This window comes from Fukomys damarensis, unplaced genomic scaffold (assembly GCF_012274545.1).
Source record: "Fukomys damarensis isolate Sample0158 unplaced genomic scaffold, DMR_v1.0_HiC HiC_scaffold_32, whole genome shotgun sequence".
Taxonomy (NCBI): Eukaryota; Metazoa; Chordata; class Mammalia; order Rodentia; family Bathyergidae; genus Fukomys; species Fukomys damarensis.
This window is the reverse complement of record NW_022900944.1, coordinates 31324573-31344499: the sequence shown is the minus strand read 5'-3', so window position 1 is coordinate 31344499 and position 19927 is coordinate 31324573. Positions and strand designations below refer to the sequence as shown.

The 19927-nt window shown below is 42.3% G+C and overlaps 1 protein-coding gene across 3 annotated transcripts in view; it reads right to left on the bottom strand.

Moving 5' to 3' along the window:
- Positions 1–19927, bottom strand: part of CUNH16orf70 (chromosome unknown C16orf70 homolog) — a 24391-nt gene that overhangs the window by 1913 nt on the left and 2551 nt on the right. For 2 of the 3 annotated variants that reach the window (XM_033758026.1, XM_033758025.1), the window contains exons 3-17: positions 16804–16886; positions 12644–12727; positions 10052–10095; positions 8662–8741; positions 8309–8403; positions 7780–7877; positions 7585–7697; positions 4100–4233; positions 3414–3497; positions 2861–2962; positions 2409–2491; positions 1844–1887; positions 1330–1373; positions 1124–1182; positions 345–417 (exon numbers count right to left, since the gene is read on the bottom strand). In XM_033758026.1, the coding sequence (XP_033613917.1) occupies positions 345–417; positions 1124–1182; positions 1330–1373; positions 1844–1887; positions 2409–2491; positions 2861–2962; positions 3414–3497; positions 4100–4233; positions 7585–7697; positions 7780–7877; positions 8309–8403; positions 8662–8741; positions 10052–10095; positions 12644–12727; positions 16804–16886 (1220 nt within the window). The remainder of the gene's footprint in view (positions 1–344; positions 418–1123; positions 1183–1329; positions 1374–1843; positions 1888–2408; positions 2492–2860; positions 2963–3413; positions 3498–4099; positions 4234–7584; positions 7698–7779; positions 7878–8308; positions 8404–8661; positions 8742–10051; positions 10096–12643; positions 12728–16803; positions 16887–19927) is intronic. The other variant, XM_010612198.3, reaches the window with a different exon arrangement.

The window sequence follows — 19927 nt, the reverse complement described above, 5'->3', positions numbered from 1 at the left end:
TCATCTTAATGAATATAGATTGCCTCAGCTCCTCAGATTTTTTTTTGAGACAGGGTCTTACTAAATCCAGGCTGGCCTTGAACACATGGCAATCCTCCTGTCTCAGCCTTCCAAGTGCTGAGATTAGAGGTGTCTGCCACCACCACAATCAGCTCCCCAGATTTTTCTAACATCACTCTCCACTTGTAAGTGTGGGGAGGCTAAGTATGCAGACAAAGTTGCTGAGGAAGGATTTATCTGCCCAGCTTAGAAGTTAGGCCCTGCCCAATTCTGAAAATCATTTGTCAGAACCCTGCCATAACCACCAAGCCCTCAGTGGCTTATTTTTAGACTCTAGGACTCACCTCAAAGATCATCCGCTGAAGACCGAAGCAGAATGTGGAGCCAAATGGGTTGGTGTTGTTTGGGGATGAGGACCTGAGGCCACAGAAACCAGATTTAAGATGGATAGACAAAGGACAAAGTCAGAAAAGCATCCAGTCCCTTTTGGGACATGGGCTACTAGCCAGCAGTCTCACATGATTGCTAGTGTGTAACTATCTACCACATAGCCCTCATGGTCCTGGGGTAAGGGTGACCTCACCTGACTCAGAATCCTACCTAGTCCAACGTGGCACGGAAAGTCACTGTGAAACTGAAAGGTAGTGGTGAGAAGTCAGGAGAGCCCTTTCAAGTGAGAGGGAGCCTTCAGGCAGCAAGGCAGCCAGAATTAGCCTGCAGGTAGCAGCTTTGATGAGAAGAAAAGAGCCCAGAATATCTAGTCAAGATTGCTTTCCTAGCTGGGGATTTAGCTCAGTGGGTTCTGCCACCTGCCTTGCAAGTACAAGGTCCCAAGTTCAATCCCAGGTAAAAAAAAAAAAAAAAAGATTGTTTCCCTTTCTGAATAACTAAGGGTGACAGGGCCTCCATGCCTATAGGTAGGGGGAGATGACATATACCAGAGGGCAACTTATCTGTTACAGGTAAACATGCAGAAGAGTTGGTCCAGTCCTAATGTGTAGGGTAGGCTAAGAAGTATGTCTGGCACTATCAGAAGCTTCTGTCATTTCTAACTGGCAAGCTTCCTTAAGCCTTCTGGGCTTCAAAGAGCAGGGTGGAGGGTCAGAGATAACTGCCCACTCACCTGTGCAGGATAACAGGCTTCTCCACAGGGTGGCCCAAGAGCTCGTGGATATTGTCCCACTGCAAAAGGATAGGGGACTACAGGGGTTAGCTGGGACCTAAACACACCTGTGCCCAATGGCTGGCTCAGAGGACATGGCCCCAGAATGGGGACAGACACATGCCCATCTCATTCTCTGGCTGTCAGGCAGGAAAACAGAAGCTCACCTTGCTATAGGTTGTGCAGGTTTCTGTCTGACCATCTTCATTTTCTGCAAAGAGAACACAGAGTGCAGACTTGGTAGCTGGCCAACTCACCTGTGGCCCCAGCCCTGGGCAGACCCAGCCACTCTTTGCATTGGGTTTAGAGTGCTGAGAATATAGGCTGTTTAGAGCTCTAGAGTATAATGGATAGAGGGGTAAAAGGAGGGCAGTTAGATGTGAGCTACACCAACTGGCAGTGGGCGATGGAGACCAGTGATGGGGGCACTGGATGACCATCTCTAGATAATAAATGCTCCCCTCCAGAGGCCAATAATCCCTGTTCTTGGTCATGGTCAAAGGGCATGAAGGCCCCCAGATCAAAGAGCTAATCCCGTAAGAGCTGCCTACAGGCATAAGCAACTGAGCAAAGGCTCCACTCACTTAACCAGTACCAACCTCTGCTTGGGTCTTTCCCCCTTCTCTGAGTGGAAAGTGATTCCAAAACCCCTTCCTTACTCTGAGGGCACTCCCTACTCACCTTTCTTTATGGCTAGTGGAATCTTGAACTCACAGCGGTGATAACTAGAAGGCAGAGGAAAGTAAAGGCCAGGCCTCCTGCAAGTCCTGACCACTTCCATATCCCAACCTTGAACCCCAGAGAAATTAAAATCATACACACTTGCTGGAAGCCCTGGCTCTGTGCTCCTGACATAGCGTTCACTGGGGGAGGCCATATTTAGGCCATGAACATAAACAGAAAAGGGTATGGCCCTGTGGTCTGTCTAAGGAACCTATCACCTTGGACAACATATCAAGGTTTCTGACCCTATTTACCTAATTATAAATGGGTAAAAAGAGAAAAATATAAAGCATTGGACATTGTTTCAGGAACATAGCAGGCAATCAGTAAAGGTTCATTTCCCATGAAACAGCAAGAGTTCAGGTAGAGGCCACTTCCCAGTGGTAGAGCATTTAAAACAAAAAACAAGAATTCAGGTAGAGATAAATTAGTGAATAACCAAAACTGTAAGTTCTTTTTCCTCAAGGTTTTCAGCCCAAAGCACACTTCTTGGAATTAAGGGTTAGTGTTAGGATGTACTCACATGTTAAAGTTATAATGTCCAGGATAATTGGTATGTAGAACAAACTTCTTTACTTTGTGTGTATTTGCATCGAAGAGGATGTCCTGCGATAGAAAACAGAGATGCTCAAGGAGGCAGAGTTCCTAAGGCAGGGCAGGAACCTTTCCAACTTTCTGAATGTCATGACGCTCACTCTTTTTGGAAGTTGGTAACACCTGACTTCCTACCACGGCTCAGATGTGGATTTGATGCTATCCACTGAACATGTCCTCCTTTCACTGACACTTTTCTATCCTCTACTAGCTGCTCAGACCTGGGACCCAAGGGTTACCTCTAACTTCACCCCCATTCCAATTGCCAATAAAGTCCCACTAAAGCTGTCCATTCTTGCCATCTTCCCTGCTGTCTATCATCATTGAGCCTTGAATTTGGGGGTTGAGGTACAACAGCACTGAGTCACTCTATCATCTTACCTTCAGTTTATGAATCCAGAGCAGCTCCTCTACACCTCCTGGTTGTTTGGTCTTTCCCAGATAGAAAAACCAGTCTCCTCTCTCTCTGGAATCTACCCTTTCCTGTCTCAGGAAATGAGACCATGGAAAGGTCAAAGCTAACTTAGAAGACCCACGGTCCAGGCCAGCCCCACCCTGAGGTAATTCTTGCTGGTACACTGGTTGATACAACCATGTCATATATATGTGTCCTATCCATTAGCTGGACTGTAGAGCACTAATGGCAGTCACTATCTTCATCTATGCCTTAGATCCATGGTACAGAGATGCAGCAATGTTTCTGAGCCAGTCCTCTAAAGACAGCATGTTCCCTTCAGAAAAGAAGTAAAGACAAACCAGGGAACCCAGTATATTGACATTTTTGGTGGAAGAAAAGGTCTACTGTGGGGTAAACGCTGTCAAGCAAAGCCATTTGAGGCTAGGTTCTTCAATTCCTGGGCATAGTTACAGCCACACAAGTGTGCCCCCCCATCTCAGTGGAAAGGAAATGCTTCTCTAAGGCATGAAAACTTACCACTCCAAGAGTGAAGTAGTTAAAAAAGTAGTCATTGCATTTGGATGGAACTTGCTTATGAGGGGAAGGAGAATGAATTTTCATCTGTTGGGAAAATATAACAACAAATAAAACTCCAACCCCTACTACAGTTCTTAAAGAGCTGGGCATGGTAGTGCACACCTGTAATCCCAGCACTTGGGAGGCTGAGGCTAGATTGCTGCTAATCCGAGTCTAGCCTGGGGTACACAGTGAATTAAAGGCCAGTATGAAGCATGCAGCAAGATATGTCTCAAACATCTAAAACAATAAAAATAAAAAAAGCATGGGAAGTCTCAGTACCTAGTTGAGTCCAGGAGAAAAGTGGGGCAGATGTGGCTAACTATGGACTGGGCTTGGGTTTACCAAGAAAGGTGAGCACATTGGACAATGATAGAGGCAGGGTCCTTTGATCAACTAGGTTAGTAAAAAAAAAAAAAAAAGCTTTCAACTCAGTTTACTATCAATTTTAGATAGAAAAGGTTCTATGGGAAAACAGCAGTTTGTATTTATTGTTTTGTTTTGTTTTCTGAGACAGGTTCTTAAATGTTGTTCAACCTCCTGAGTGTCGGGATTACAAGTGTGCACCATCATGCCTGACTTGTATTTACTGCTGATGAGAGGAAGAGCGGGACTACCTATTTACTCTATAAGTACATTTCTCCTACCTTGTCTTCTGACTTGTAGAAGACCTTATGTGGAGAGCCAAGCATGCTAAGAACATCTTGGCAGGAATCACCAAAATACACCGAACGTTCAAATACCCGCATCTTGGCATCTGCTAATAGGCCAGGTCCACAACCTGAAAATAACAAGAGAGAAGTTTTTCTGGTTCAGATGAGGACTGGAGATATGGTAGGCCATGGTCCTGGGGGCTCCAGAGAGGCTACTGACTGCATGCATCATTATTAGGTGGAGACCAGGAGTAAGTGGAAAGACCAGGAACTAGAGCTTAATTAAGGCTCCAAGAGAGATCACTATCTACTTGAAAATATTTCCAGGACTTATTAATCCTCTCAAAATCATATAGCTCTTCAACCACTCATCCACCAAGTGTTTTTTTTTTAAACGTCGTATTTTTTATTTTTACATATTTGTCATATTTACTGATCACATTCATTATAGGGAATTTGTGCCTATACAGATTCTTTTTTCCCCATTCCCCTCCCACTCTTCAACCCTTCTTTTTCTCCCCATTTACAAAAGCTTTGTTTCAGCCGGGCGTGGTGGTACACACCTGTAATCCCAGCACTTTGGGAGGCTGAATCAGGAAGACTGTAAGTTCAAGCTTAGCCTGGGCAACTTAGCAAGACGCTGTCTCAAAATAAAACACGAAAAGGACTGGATGGGGATGTATGTTAATGCAAAAGCCCTGGGTTTAATCCCTCACACTACAAAGCAAAAAAAGGAAGCCCAATATGAAAAAAAGGAAGCCAACAGCAATCCCTACTACCAGGATATCACCTTACTCTACACAAAGCTTTACAGCTGTCGAAGCTTTTTCATGTATAAACAATCAATTATACATAGATGAGTTCAGAGAATCAAAATCTGAAATAATTAGGAACAGAATTCTCCAAATAAATTAAGTCTAAGCTTGACACATATACACTGAGTAGTAAATACAGGCTATGTTTAAATTAAGTAGGTCCTGGAAAAGGCCAGTCATCATTAACATTTATCCATAAATCCTGAAGCTTAGGCAAGCCAGAATAAGCTACAAAAAGCATTAAAAGCCTTGTTAAGCAGGATCCATAGTCTTCAGTGGTCTATATTTCTCCAGGTAACAGAAAATTGTGAATATCTGCATGGAGTTGAAGGGGCCATTTATATTTGAGTCTTATCTCACTTGAAGCCTTCCCAGGTAAAATTACCTTCAATTTTAGGAGACTAGTTAGTTTGTGGAGTGTGTCTGTTTATAAATTATTGGGTTTAAGAGTGTTGAGCTGGCTTCCTGTGTTACAAGTATCACACAGCAGGTGTAGTAGTATATGCCTATAATCTCACTGTTCAGGAAGTGGAGCCAGGGAGACTACTGAGTTCTAGGCCAGCCTGGACTACACAGTGAGTTCAAGACAAACCTAAACTATGGAATGAGACCATATCTTGACTTCTGTGCATGTTAAAAGAAATTCTCAATGAATTTGACCATAACTCTGTGCAACCATAACTTAACAGAAAGCTTTTTTTCCCTCCTGAAAGACTATGCAAATAAAGTGTGACTATGAGGAGTGTTCTTTCTATACAGGGAGGTGGCCAGAATTAGCTGATACTTTACAATTGATAGGCTCCTCCTGCTGTCATATATGATGATTAATATTCCAGATTCCCAACCACCCTACTATTTAAAGCAGTAATCCTCCTGACCTTGCTGCCACATGCTGATTCTCTGTAGAACTACAGCTCAAGTACAACACTTCTTTTATTTCTGTGGTGCTAAGAATGGAACCTCCTGCCTCTGGAATGCTAGGCAAACATTTTACCACTGACTACACCCTCCTGCTCTTGACACTTCTTCTACCTTGGTTTGAAAACCACATTTTAAGACATTTCTAACCTAGCAGCTGTAAACTAACTGTTCAGGGAAGCAAGTTCACAGTTTACATCAAGATTCTTAATAGTTAAGAACCATTGCCCCAGGGAATGATGCAAGAGCCTAATTTATGCAAAAATGCTGCCTAGACAGCGATAGCATGGCCCCTTTGTTGACTCTTACAACTCCACAAGGCAGATTGAAGTCTTAATTAGACCCAAAGCAGCTGACAGTAGTCAGGTGTAAAAAAGACACAAAATGAGGTATCATTTCTGGAGAGACAAGCTACTGAAGGTGAAAAGCTCTTGTCTGTGGTTAGCAGAACCACAGTTCACTAATTTCCTCTTGTCTATCTACTCCAAAAACTGGCCATTAAGGGTAGAAGAAAGAGCAAACAACACTGCAGTCCAAAGGATATACCTCCAGGAAAACATGCTAGGAACTACTTCAAAATTACATAAGCACACAGTAGGCTTTTATGCATGCTGAAAGATATGGTGCCATTGCTGTTTGCTAAGGCTTGCTTAAGCCAGGTGTGGTGGTGCACACTTGCAAATACAAGTGCTCTGGAAGCCCGAGGTAAGAAGATGGCAAGTTCGACCCACACTGGGAAACTTTAGTGACTTAGCAAGACCCTATCTCAAAATAAATTTATTTATTTATGTTGTTTGGTACTGGGGATGAACTTGGGGCTTTGCGCTTATGAGGCAGGTGGCAGCACCCCAGTCAAAAAAATTTTTTTTTATTTTAAAAAAGCCTGGTAAAGTGGCTCAGTGTGAAGGCCCTGGGTTAAACCCCTAATCCCCATCCTCAAATTTGCCAAAGATAAGACTATGTCTGGCCGGGCATGGTGGCACATGCCTATAATCTCAGCACTTGGGTGGCTAAGGCAAGATGATTGCTGCAAGTTTGAGGCTAGCCCGGGCTATATAGTGAGTTCAAGAACAGTCTGAACTACATAGTGAGATTTTTGTCTCAAAAAAAAGATGACGTCTTATCCCTTGATAAAATTAAACAAAACTCAGGCATGGTGGTGCAAACCTGTAATCTCAGCACTTGAGAAGCTGAGCCAGGAGGATTGCTGCAAATTTGAGGCTAGCCTGAGCTACAACAGTGAGTTCAAGGCCAGTGTGAACTACAAAGAGATCCTGTATCAAAGGAAAAGAAGTTTTAACCGTAAGTATCTGCATTATTTGTCTTGTATAAAGTATCTATCAATGTACTGAATACTTATGTTCCCCTAAAATTCTTTGATTCAATGATATTATGAGGTAGGACCTTTAGGAGATGATTGGGTTACGGGAATAGAGACCTGACTGTGATTAGTGCCCTGGTAAAAAGATTCCAGAGAATGAGGTCTTTCAACATATGAAGACACAGTGGAATATCTCTAAACCAGAAAGTGGGCCCTCACCAGATAATCGCCAGTCCCTTTTTCTTGGAATTCCCAGGCTCCAGAGCTATGAGAAATAAATTTCTGTTATTTATAAACCCCCCACTTTATGGTAATTTGTTACTGCAGCCTGAATGGACCAAGACATATCTCTAACCTTAGAGGAGTTTAGAATGCCTCTCATGCATATGATGGGGATTCTACCCACCTCAAAGCCAGTAACTGACCTGCAGCAAGTAGGCGAAGTCGTAAACCTGAAGGTCCAGTTCCATCACGAAGAACATCTACACTCTCAGCATACACATTGCCCAAGAAACAGCTCAGGGGCATCGTGGGAGCCCTGGTGGCAAGCAAAGAATGAGTAGGGTCTTGGTTCTCTCTCCCTGGTAGCCCATGGCCTTAGCATGAAGCCCTACACTTACTTGGTATCTTGTAGGCTGTTTCCACTATAGATGTACATCCGTTTTACAGTTGCTCCATGGGGTATCTGGAGAGAAGCTAGACCATGGGCAAAATTGGGCTGCAAACACAGGACAAGTTTTACTAAGGGCACACTGCAGGTCATATGACCCAAGCTCTTGATCAATTAACTCATGCTAACAATGTGAATTCCTCTTTAAAGTAAAAGGTAACTGAAAATCCATAGGACAAAAGCTCCAAACTCTTGGCCACTGAGAAAACTGAAGCGATTTAAAGTTTTAAAGTGAGACATGATGGATTTCTGAAAAGTGAGCCTGAATGCCTTTGGCAGTACACAGAAGCCAGGGAATGCAGCCTGAGCCTTGTTTTCCTATCAACTCCACCCACCCTACCTTCCCTGACTCTCAATGAACTAACTCAGAGACAAGGAAATCAGAGGCTGCCTGCCTATCCAGTCCCCCACCACCTATAATGACTGCTGCTGACCCACACCACATGGGCCACAAATACCAAGAAACAGGAAGGGCTAACCTCATACTTGGGAGCTTCAGTCCATGAGTCTAACTGAAAAGAGAAAGATAGTCCTCTGAAGTTGAGGTGAAAGAGCTGCTCGGCAGAGTTGTACACTATGGGGGTAGGAGAGAAGAAAATGACACAGCTCATTGGCATCTAAGTCATTAGTATAAACCAGACTGGCAAGGAGTAATGACTGGTAACACTTTGTCTTGTTGTCTGAACAGATTTACTAGGTTAAAAATACAGGGGAGGAGCTTTCCTTTACATACTCAAGCATCAACCTCACAATCCAGAAGAACAAGAGATAGTACCACCTGTGGCTATGGGCTGCTACTGATAGCCAGGGGAATCAGATGAACTTGGCTTACCTCCAGGATGAGTTGCGCCAAAAGACTGGTCAATCTGCTCAATGGTGGGAGCTATGGCCTGAGAGTTGAAGTGCACTCCACTGTAAAGCAAAAATACTTTTTTAACACTAGGCTTTGCAAGGTGGGCTCACAGGTCTAGTCATGGGGGCTGGAAAAGTTATTCTTAAAATTCAGACAGCTGGGCATGGTGGTGCACACCTGTAATCCCAGCACTCGGAGGCTGAGGCAGGAAGATTGCTGTGAGTTTGAGACCAGCCTGGGCTACACAGAGAGTTCCAGGTCAGTCTCAAGTACATAGTGAGACCCTGTCTCAAAAAAACAAAACAAACAAACAAACAAACAAAAGATTCAGATAGGTGTGGGCCAGGGATTTAGCTCAGTGGTTTCACTGCCTGCCATACAAGCACAGGGACCCAAGTTCAATCCCTGGTACCCCCCACAAAGGTTCAGGTAGGTGAGTATAATTACATTAAAAAAAATCTTTAAAGAGACAACTAATGATGTGAGAAGGCCAATTCTCATGAAGCTGATATATACACAGTAGATTCTCTGTCATGGTTTCACTGACTTTGAGTAAGGGGACAGAGAACACATACCTTGAGGTATGAAGGCCCTAGCAAGACTAAAGGACTACCAGAACATACAGGGGGCCAGCACATATGCTTTTGCTTATCTACTCCTCCATCAGCAAACACTGCCTGAGCTTACCCCAGGAATCAGGTCTTCATCATGCTCTTGTAAAGGGAAGCGCATTAAAAGGCGTACTCTAGATGCAAGCGTAGCATCTTCCCATAGAATGGGCTCAAGTATCTGTTAACTGTATAGGTCAGTGGTGGTGAACCTATGGCACACGTGTTAATTTGTTTTTATTTTAAGACAAAAGATGTTAATGTTTGAGTTGTTTTTTCTAAACTAAAACCTCAGTATTCAGGTTCAATTACAATGCTGGCACTTTGCGATAAATAAGTGGGTTTGGGGTTGCTGTTTGGGTACTTGTCTCTAAAAGGTTCACCATTACTGGTATAAACCATCTGCATTTTTATTCTAGAAAAATAATTTTGGCTCTAAAATAGTCTGGAACTCTCTTTATCCTTGGTTCTAGAGTTTGAACTGTTTTTTTCTACCTCTGCTGCTCATGAAAAGGTGCCAAAGAGGCTGTGCATGGGAGGGCAGTTATGACTCAGGAGATTCCCATATCATCTCTGAGCTGAAGTCCTGCTTTGTTGGAAGTGTTAGATGACATACATGTGACATATATATGACAACGTATTTGTCACAAGGTTAAGTCACCCAGAATACTGAGCAGGCTGGGAGGTTGCCTCAGGAAGTCACAAACTATAATCGATGTGCTGCTGCAAATATGACCTATACCAGCAGAAGGAAAACTTACCAATATTTTAACTTTACTTTAGTCAAGTCATATACTTCAATCACCTAAACAAACAAAAAAATCAAATGTTAAAGAGTTGCTAATGCTTTCAAGCTGATTAAGATGACACTGAAAAAGACTAAATTTATATAGGGGGTAGGGGTACAGCTCAGTGGTAAACTGTATAGCAGATGCTGACTTACAAACTCAATTAATTCCCAAGGGCTGATTATAATTCAGGTTGGTCAAGTGAAACTTAGGCTCCTTTACACAGCCTTCAAAGTCTCTCTCCTGTACACAGGAACAGCTCAGGATCCTCAGAGAAACACTGACCCAGGATTTCTCAATTAACCCCACACAGGAAAGGATGTTGTAATGTTCCTTCCAGAGCTCTTTAAATGTTAAATCTGTATGAGACCATCTGGAAGCACAAACAGCTGGTATTTGGGTCATAACTTAAGATTTTGGTCCTTAATTAAAATTCTGGTTACAATCCAAGTTGTTCATACGTCAGACCGGTTGTAACTGGAGGGTCAGTCCACCGGTGATATGTGCAATCCTGGGTTCCATTTCCAGCAACAACAACCACAACAACAAAAACAAAAAAACCCCACCAAAACAGTAATTCCAACTACTCTTAAGGCTGAGGCAGAATTTCAAGTGCAAGGCCAGCCTGGGATGTTGCCCCATGGTAAAGCATGTGCTTAGTATATGGATGAGGCTCTGGGGCCAACCCCAGTATCAAAAACAACACGAAATTCTGTAAGCACTGAATACCGTCTTTTGTTCTCATTTTAAAATTAGGGAGAAGACAGGTGTGGTGGCGAATGCCTGTGATCTCAGCATTTGCGAGGCTGAAGCAGGAGGATCATCAGGAGTTTGAGGCCACTCTGGGCTATATAGGGAGGTCAAGCCCAGCCTGAATTACATAGTTAGACCCTGTCTCAAAAAAACAAAAAAGGAAAATAAATAAAGTATGTAAGCAAGCAAACTTAGAGGGAAGAAAAGGCTGGAAAGCTATTTTGATCCTATATGAAGGGAAGACTTGCTCCCTGTGCTTGGCCCTCATGGCACTTAAATGAACCCTTTCCTTGCATACTTGTGTAAGCTGTTCACTATTATCACTAAGTCCCTTCACTGACCCATCAGTTTGCAGTGGGAACATGTCAGCCAAGTCTGCGCAGTATGAAGGTAGTTAAGGGTAATATGAAGCTTGGAAGCATGAAAAGGAGTGCTGGGAGGAGCGGAACTGTGCAAGGAAGGTAGGGGAATAGCTGTGATTCAGAAGAGAGCTATGGACCCCTTTGGAATGCCTGGGTTAAGTTGGGCATGGTAGTGAACACCTGTTATCCCTGTACTCTGGAGGCTGAGGCAGGAGGACTGCAGAAAGTTGAGGCCAGCCTGGGCTAATAGTAAGTTCAAGGCCAGCCTATACTATAAAGTGAGACCCTGTCTCAAAAACAACACCACCAACAAAGAATGCCCAAGTTATGGCCATGTTCCATGCCAAATTGGTACACCATTTCACTAAGGTCAAGGCCTCCTGCTGGCAGAGACTCTATTTTCAGGTCAGAAGTTTTGCTCATAGAAGGTATAAGCATACTTCTACTCTGACTCTTACCACTATGGCTAACCAGGATCCTCCAAAAGGATCATGTTCTCCAAAAGGGAGTCTTTCCACTTAGCAGCTCGTTTGTGGTAGGATAATAACTGGGAAGTACCCAAGTCTATTAGAGAGGCTGCTGCATAACCTAACCAGGAAAAAGGCTCTTGAACCTCACGACTCTGAGGCAAGAATCTGGTGTCACATGACTATAAACTGTGAGGCCAAGGCATTTGAAAATAGTATATTAAAAACATCCTGGAGGGCTGCAGATTTAGCTCAGTGGTTCCACTGCCTGCCTCATAAGTGCAAGGACCCGAGTTTGATCCCTGGTACAAAAAAAAAAAATCCTGTGCATGGTGGTACACACCTGTAATCCCAGCACTTGGGAGGCTCAGGCAAGAGGACCTTAGTAAGTTTGAGGCAAGCCTAGAATACATAGTGAGTTCAAGGCCAGCCTCAACTACACAGTGAGACCTTATCTCCAAAAACAACAACAACAAAAAGCCTGGGCTGAAATGAGCATGAGCAAACTGTAATCATATTCTAATTAAGAAGCGCTATACACAGCGAATTGTTTACATTTCTACAATCAACTCTTGGTGGTATTACCCCCAAGACCCAGCACTGAAGATGAGCAGTTTCCATTTTCTATCTTCCAAGTTACATGACACAAGAAATGAAGCAAAACAAAACAAGGTACATAAGCCTGACTAAAGTCATTTGGTCCTGTTCTGTAGTTAGGGCCCATTCTTAGCACTTCTCAGCCTTTTTCAACTACCCGTCTCATACCATCTCGTCTCCTTTTAGGCAAACAGGCACCATGTAGCTTCAGCTATGTGGTGGTGGTCTCTGAATTAAAAGGCTCATACCCCCCCCAAATAAGATTAAATTAAAAAGGTTCATAACTGCTTAGGAGTTTCTGAAACATCTCACAATAGTATATATTAATCAGCTCTAGAAAGACTGGCTCAGCCAGACATGGAACTATAGCTGTCATTTATAGTTACCTTAAGTCTCTGATTGAAAGCATCAAACAGTAGTTTGATTCCATCCTGAGTCAGGTTAAGGATGAGGTCATGGCTTAGAGGAGACTATAAAAGAAAAATAAAACACACTCAACTAATTTATTTACTAGCATATACTGAAAGCCTTACGATACAAATGCAATGCACAGGGGATACCTAAGAGCGGGCAGTCCCTCTCTCCCCAAACTAATGAGGTTTGGAAGCCAGGAAAACTGTAGCACGAATGCAGTGTCTTCCAGTTCCAGCCTGTAGTTCCTGCTTCATAATATTAGCTGAAAAGAGCCTCCCCCTTCCAGGCTTAAGTACAAATATCTGGGAGAAAGGGACAAAATCATGTGAGTATATAAAACAATTTCACCTGAGGCTCCAGAGTCCACATCTGTCATATCAGTTTATTATCAGCAAACCCACAGAGCATTCAATTAGGAATATACATAATGTGAAAAGGCTGAGGATCCAAACTCAGCAGATGCTGCTTATGCATGTGGGCGGAAGCTACATCCACAACTAGGCTCTCTGACATGCTTCAGGGAACACATTTATTCTGTGACTGTTTCAGCCAAATTCTAAGACCAAGAAATACCTTATGATCTGATTATATACCAGCATTCTTACTCCTTTCTTTTCTCCCTCATCCTATTTCACATGTGCTTCTTTCTGGAAAGCCTAAGATCTAAAGAGTCACATTTCTATATTTGCCCCTTCTGAGCCCAGGGGGAAAGGAGTAGCAGTATGGGCAGTGAACAGTGCCTTGATTACCTTAGTTGATTCTTAAAACTTTTCTGCACTCTGGTTTCTACACAAGAATACCATACAGAGCACAAGGTCAGAAAGACCAAGTACAAGCTGGGTGTGGCACATATCTGTAATGTTAGCACTCTGGGAGACTGAGGCAGGAAAATTGCAAATTTGAGCTTACCTTGGACACCTCAGTGACTTACTGAGATCGTGTCTCAAAATAAAAAATAAAAAGTGTTGGGATGTAGCTCAGCGAAAGGTCTGGGTTCAATCCCTAGTACCTGCCCCTCCCCCACAAAAGAAAGACCAAGCACAGACATGGCACACAGAACTTTCCCTCCCTCTATTCCTGCTTCTGGTTCAATGCAATCAAGCCAAGGATTCAATGTCTGAAGACTCACTTCCCTGACCCATGCTGCCTTGAAGTAAAAGGAAAAATACCACCATTTGAAATCTTACCCGTTTTGAAATTGGTACACAATGGTTCAAAAGGTTTAGATAAGGTTTTTCAAACGGAGCTTCTTATAGCAGACAAATGACAGAGGTGTGGCTGTCAGAGACAGACAGGGCTGGAAGGCCAAGGGTCAGTGCTGGTGGACCTCACCACAGAAGTTTTCTCTAAGAGCCTTCAGGAATTAGCTCAGACTGTATTCTCCCCTTTACTCCAGAATTCTTCAAAACATAGCAGCTCCAGATGGTACCATCATGCTTGGCAAAAACTAGAAGAATGTAGTAGGTTTCCAGTAGGTTTACATAAATGCCTACTATTAAAAGACTCAGGCAAGATAATGAACAGTGAACCCTGCTTGGGTTATCTGATCTCTATCCAGAACACAAAGTTCCATTTTGGAGAAGGCCATTCCATGGAAGTAAACAAGATGAAGCAACATTTTTCTTTTAGGACTTTTCCTTAATAGAAGAATTCTGGAAGGATCTGGATTTTCTGACACTCTCACAAAATCTGATTATTTTTCCTTGGCATTGTTAGAATTCAGGATATAACTAAGCACTTATTGAAAGCAAGCAACTTACTTTCACAATCAATGTGTAAAATCTATGTGATACAAATTAATGTTTTATTTCTCTAGAACCAAAATACACATGAAATATGTGATGTTTAAGTAGGCCCTTCCAGGAATCCAGCTGCCCTCCATATGAAACAGTTCGATAAAGCTACCTGCTAGTAGTTATTAATATTTTTTCTTCTGTAAGAAAAATAGGATAGAGCTAGGAATGATGGCACATGCCTGTAATCCCAACCCTGGGAGGCTGAGGTAGGAGGATTTTGTGTTGGAGGCCAGCTGACTACCTACAGAGTTCAAGGCCAGCTCGGACTATAAGGCAAAAACTCTACCTCAAACACAAAAAACCCAAAAAAACTAAACAACAAAAAAGGAAGATAGGATCTACTTGATGTACACATTTAATTCTAAAGTACTGGGCTGGGGATTTAGCACAGTGGCACTGTGCCTGTCCTGAGTTCAATCCCCGGTACAAACAAACCAAACAAAAAACTAAAAAGCCCCCAATGGTTTCTAACTTGTTACAGATACTTAGATGATACTGGGGAAAAGGAGATTAATGTTAACACTCCTGCAAATACTGGAATAACAGACAATAAAGGTATGATGTAAGAAATAAATTTCAGGCTGGGCGTGGTGGTACATGCCTGTAATCCCAGCACTTGGGAGGCTGAGGCAGGAGGATTGCTGTGAGTTAAAGACCAGCCTGGGCTGCACAGTGAGTTCCAGGTCAGTCTCAACTACATAGTGAGACTCTGTCTCAAATAAACAAACAAACAACAAACAAACAAACAAACAAATTTCAGGGCTGGGGATTTAGCTCAGTGGTTCTAGTACTTGCCTTGCAAGTGCAAGGATCTGAATTCGATCCCCAGTACCAAAAAAAAAAAAAAGAAAGAAAGAAAGAAAGAAATTTCATTTTTACAAATTGATGAAGAAAGTTTAACACCTATTTTCAAAAGCAACCAATCTTGAGGGTGTCTGAATCCAATTCAACCTACTGTATCCATGGACATAAGCTCAAGAAGCAAGCCCATTTCCCTGTTTTGATGGCTGCCATATGTCATAAAGTAATTCCCTCATGGTCTAAAGTGAAAGTCAGATTGTGTTAGGAATGATCAGACAGCAGAGTCAAAAAGCTACCACCATAGTAAATGCCCATCAACCTACAAATGGATATCGCTTCTCGGCTTTTTGGCTAAGATCAAGTGTAGTGACCTAAAAATGGATAAAGAAGGTATGGTCTTTTTTATGCAATGGAGTACTACTATGCCACAAAGAAGAATAAATTTGAGATATTTCTAGATAAACGGACGCACTTTAAGACGATACTCTTAAGTGAAATAAACTGGACAAACATGTTTAAATACCACTTTGTTTCTCTAGTGTGAGAAACCAAAGGTGTGAATAAGGATAAAACTATAAAAAAGATACTGGGAAACGAGAAGAAAATGTTCAAGTGAGAAAGCGAAAAAGGGAAGGGTGGGGGATAGGAAAGAAGAGACAAGGAAAAAAATGGAAACAAAGCTTTTATAAACAAGGAGGGGAAGAGAGGTTGAAGGGAGGGGAATAGGAAAAAAGAAGTAAGATATATCATCTACAGGTACAAACTCCCTATGATGAATTTTATCATTAGGTATATTTTTGTTGTTGTTACTGGGGATCAAACTCTGGACCTTGAGCTTCCAAGGCAGGCACAGTGCCACTGAGCTAAATCCCTGGCCCAAGGTATATCTAAAATGTACCAATAAAATAAAAATTAAAACTGCACTAAAAAACCCCCAACAAAAACAAAAACAAAACAAGGGCCAGGGATTTAACTCAGTGCTGTCGCTGCCTGCCTCATGAGTGCAAGTTTGATCCCTGGTACCAAAAAACAAAACATACAAAAGTGCTTTGAAGGCAAGCACTGCAGAAAACCCTAGGATGGCCTCATACTGAGAAATCTATCTTTTTTTGTTTGTTTGTTTTTGCTACACTAGGGATTGAACGTAGGGCCTTTGCAATAAGATAGGGTCTTGCTAAATTGGTCAGGCTGGGTGAACTTGCAGTCCTCTGGTTCAGTTTTTCAGAGTGCTGGGATTACAGGCACAACGCTACACACCCAGCAAAGTCCCTATCTTTAAGACCAGTAAGTAGGTCAAACACAGATAAAAAACATGTTTAGTTCATACTGCTCCTTTAAAGCTGGCAACACTAGATAATCAAGATCAAAAGTTTCAGAATCCAGGAGATAATACCTGTGTTATCTGACCAGGGCTGAAAATTCGCCTGTTGGAATACAGCAATCCCTGTCAGCCAGGCAGCCACTTCCCCGTCACCTCTGGAGGTGACTCACTAGCCAGGGATGCTATTTCAGTAAACAAATTGGCCATCACTCACCTGCTCACTGTAGAGAACTTGGACATTTTTGATGATTCGACAGTGCTTCTGAAGAATAGCCACTGCCTGGGCTAGAGGCATTCCTGAAATAGAGCAAGGACACCTGTGTGGTTATTTGGGCTACCCAGGTACTGACACCAACCACTGACCTGAAAGCCTTCAGACAGGGTGGGGTGATTAAAGCTTATAAGATATATGAGTAAATAAAGGTTGGGTAAACAGTGAGAGCTAGAATAAAGTTAAGCACTAAGGGAATAAGGCTGGCTGCCCAAGGGGAGGCAGCAAATACAGAAAACAGCTTCCTAGGCATTGGAACATTCACATTGATCCCAAGCAAACAAAGAGCTCAGTGAAGGCAAAGTCAGCATGTACCAAAGAACAAGGCAAGAAAAGCACTGTCTGCAAACTGGAGACCAAAATTCTAGTCCTCATTCTGCAAGGATGACCTATAACCTGGGGCAGGTCAGTTCTCTTCTTCTCTAGCTTGTTTGTCTCGGGAGATCTAAAAATAGGTCTATTAAACCACATGACTTATAAGAGCCCAATTAAAAAGTTCAAAATCAGCCAAGCGTGCTGCCATATGGCTAATCCCAGCACTCTGAGAAATTGAGGCAGGAGGTTCACAAGTTCAAGTCTAGCTTGGGCAAGTTAACAAGAACTTATATCTAAAAAGTTAAGAAAGAAGGCCCAGGCATATAAATCTGTACAAAGGTTCAATTCCCAGTACCACAAAAGATTTTTTTAAAAGTTCAAAATCACAAATGTATCGAAATCAATTTACCAAAGGTTTCAATGGATTCTTACTTTAAAATCCACAAATTTCACTGTCCATTATAAAACAGATTTATGTATGCTTCCAGTTTAAGTAACCCAAACCTTAATAATGTTGCAAACATTCCAGGGACTTACAAAGATAACCAAAAAAATTGTTTTCAGAGTTCTTTCTCTGACTCTTTTACTGTTTGTGGTACTGGGAATAGAATCCAGGGATGTTAGGGCATTGAGCTGTATCCCAGGCCCTATTTTATTTATGTTACAGTACTGGGGGTTAAACCCAGGAAGTGCAGTACTCCATCCCCAGGACCCCTTAATCCTAATTTTGAGACAAAGTCTCACTAAGTTGCCCAAACTAGTCTCTCCCTTTTAAAATTTCAACCTTACAGGAAAAAGTTTTAATTAGAAAATTAAAAAATGGTACAAGACTTTAGCTTGAGCAGCTGACAAAGATGAGGCTGACCCTTAAGAGAGGAGAGCTGTTGGGTATGGCGGCACATGCCTATGATCTCAGCACTTGGGAGGCTGAGGCAGGAGGACCACTGCGAGTGGAGTTTAGCCTGGGCTACATAGTGAGTTAAAGGCCAGCATGAACTACACAGTGAGTTAAAGGCCAGCCTGAACCATATAACAAGACCCTATCTCAAAAAAACAAGACAAAAAAAAAAACAAAAACAAAACAAACAAACAAACAAACAAACAAAAACAACACAGAAAGGAGAGTAAGAAAAATAGGAAAGGAGACCAGGCTGAATAGCTGGTGGGGGCACACTCTCATAAAGGGTATTAGACTAGCCCCATCTCAAACTCTTGATCCTCCTGCCTCAGCCTCCCAAGTAGCTGGGATTACAAAAACTATAGCACTTAGCTTTATTGTATCTTTTAATTTTTTTTCCCAGCCATAGTCCTCAGTACAGCCACATCCATAACCCCTTTTTAAAGTTCTGAGATAGGGTCTCAAATTGCCTAGGCTGGGCACAAACCTGCGATCCTCCTGCCTTAGCTTTCTGAGTACCTTGGGATCACAGGCATTTGTAGCCAGGCATGACTTCAATGGTATTTTAAGCAACAGAAACATACACAGGTGGACAATCTAAAAACAAACACTCAGCTGGGCATGGTGGTGGCAAAGGTAGTCTGAGGATAGGCCCTAATTAGCACATGTGGTGGATAAACTGAGGCAGAAGGATTATAGTGAATTCAAGGCCAGCCTGAACAATATAGAGAGACCCCTGCTTCAAAACAGAACAAAAAACAACAAAGAAACCCCACCAAACAACAAAAAACAAAAATAAAACTTGTGGCCCATCTACATCTAGGCTACAACCCAATCCCACTGTCATTTGAGAAGCCAATGTTGAGTTTGAAGCAAGCGGAAGCACCCTACACCTCTTCTACAGTGTTATAATAAAATGAACTATTCCCGTAATCCTTCTATACCATTAGCTAAGGTCTTTGGGGTATAAGACTATTTCTTATTTAATTTCCAATGTTCATGAGCAGATCCTACAGAAGTATAAGCTGCTATCTTTGCAGAATGCACCTTTAGTCTGCTAAACAATTTCATAGAAGGCTGAGATTTTATTCAGTGGCCCTTCAAGTCTATCTTCTCTAGATATTTTAAGACTAATTTTTAAAAAAACTTAGACATGTAGACAATACATTCTGCACGTCTCATTGAAAGCATTATTTCAAACTTGCACTGCCTGTATTTTACCAGGATCTAACCATTGTAGCATTCAGGGATTCCTCCTGGCCTAAGTTTTCCTGTCCCTGTGTTGATGGCATTTCATTAATTTCCCAACATTATACAAAGGCCAGGAAGGGAATCAAGACACTGAATGCATCTCTCTATAGTAATGCCAGGACAATGACTGTAAGGGCAAGATACATCTGCATTTGTACAGATTCCATTAAGAAACCTGGTGACAGTGGCTGGGAATTTAGCTCAGTGGTTCTGCTGCCTGCTTCACAAGCACAAGGACCCAAGTTCAAACCCCGGTACCAAAAAAAGAAAAGAAAAGAAAAGAAAAAGAAACCTGGTGACAAAAACTGAGCCCACCCTCAGAAGAGCAGAGAAACAGTGGCAGGAAGCCTTGTTCAACTACAGTACTTGTTTACCATCTCTACCTTCTCTCTGAGCCTACTTTTTATCTGGAAAATTGAGAAAATACCTTATAGTATCGTGGTGATAAAAGGTAAGCACTGACTGTACTCTAGCCTTGTAATATAATTCTACAGCAGACTCATTTCTCAGACCTATCCCCACCTAACAGCCCCAACAGCATATGGATGTGTTGGGGTTGGGGAAGGATATTAGGAAGCAGGAAAAAAAAAAAAAAAAAAAAAA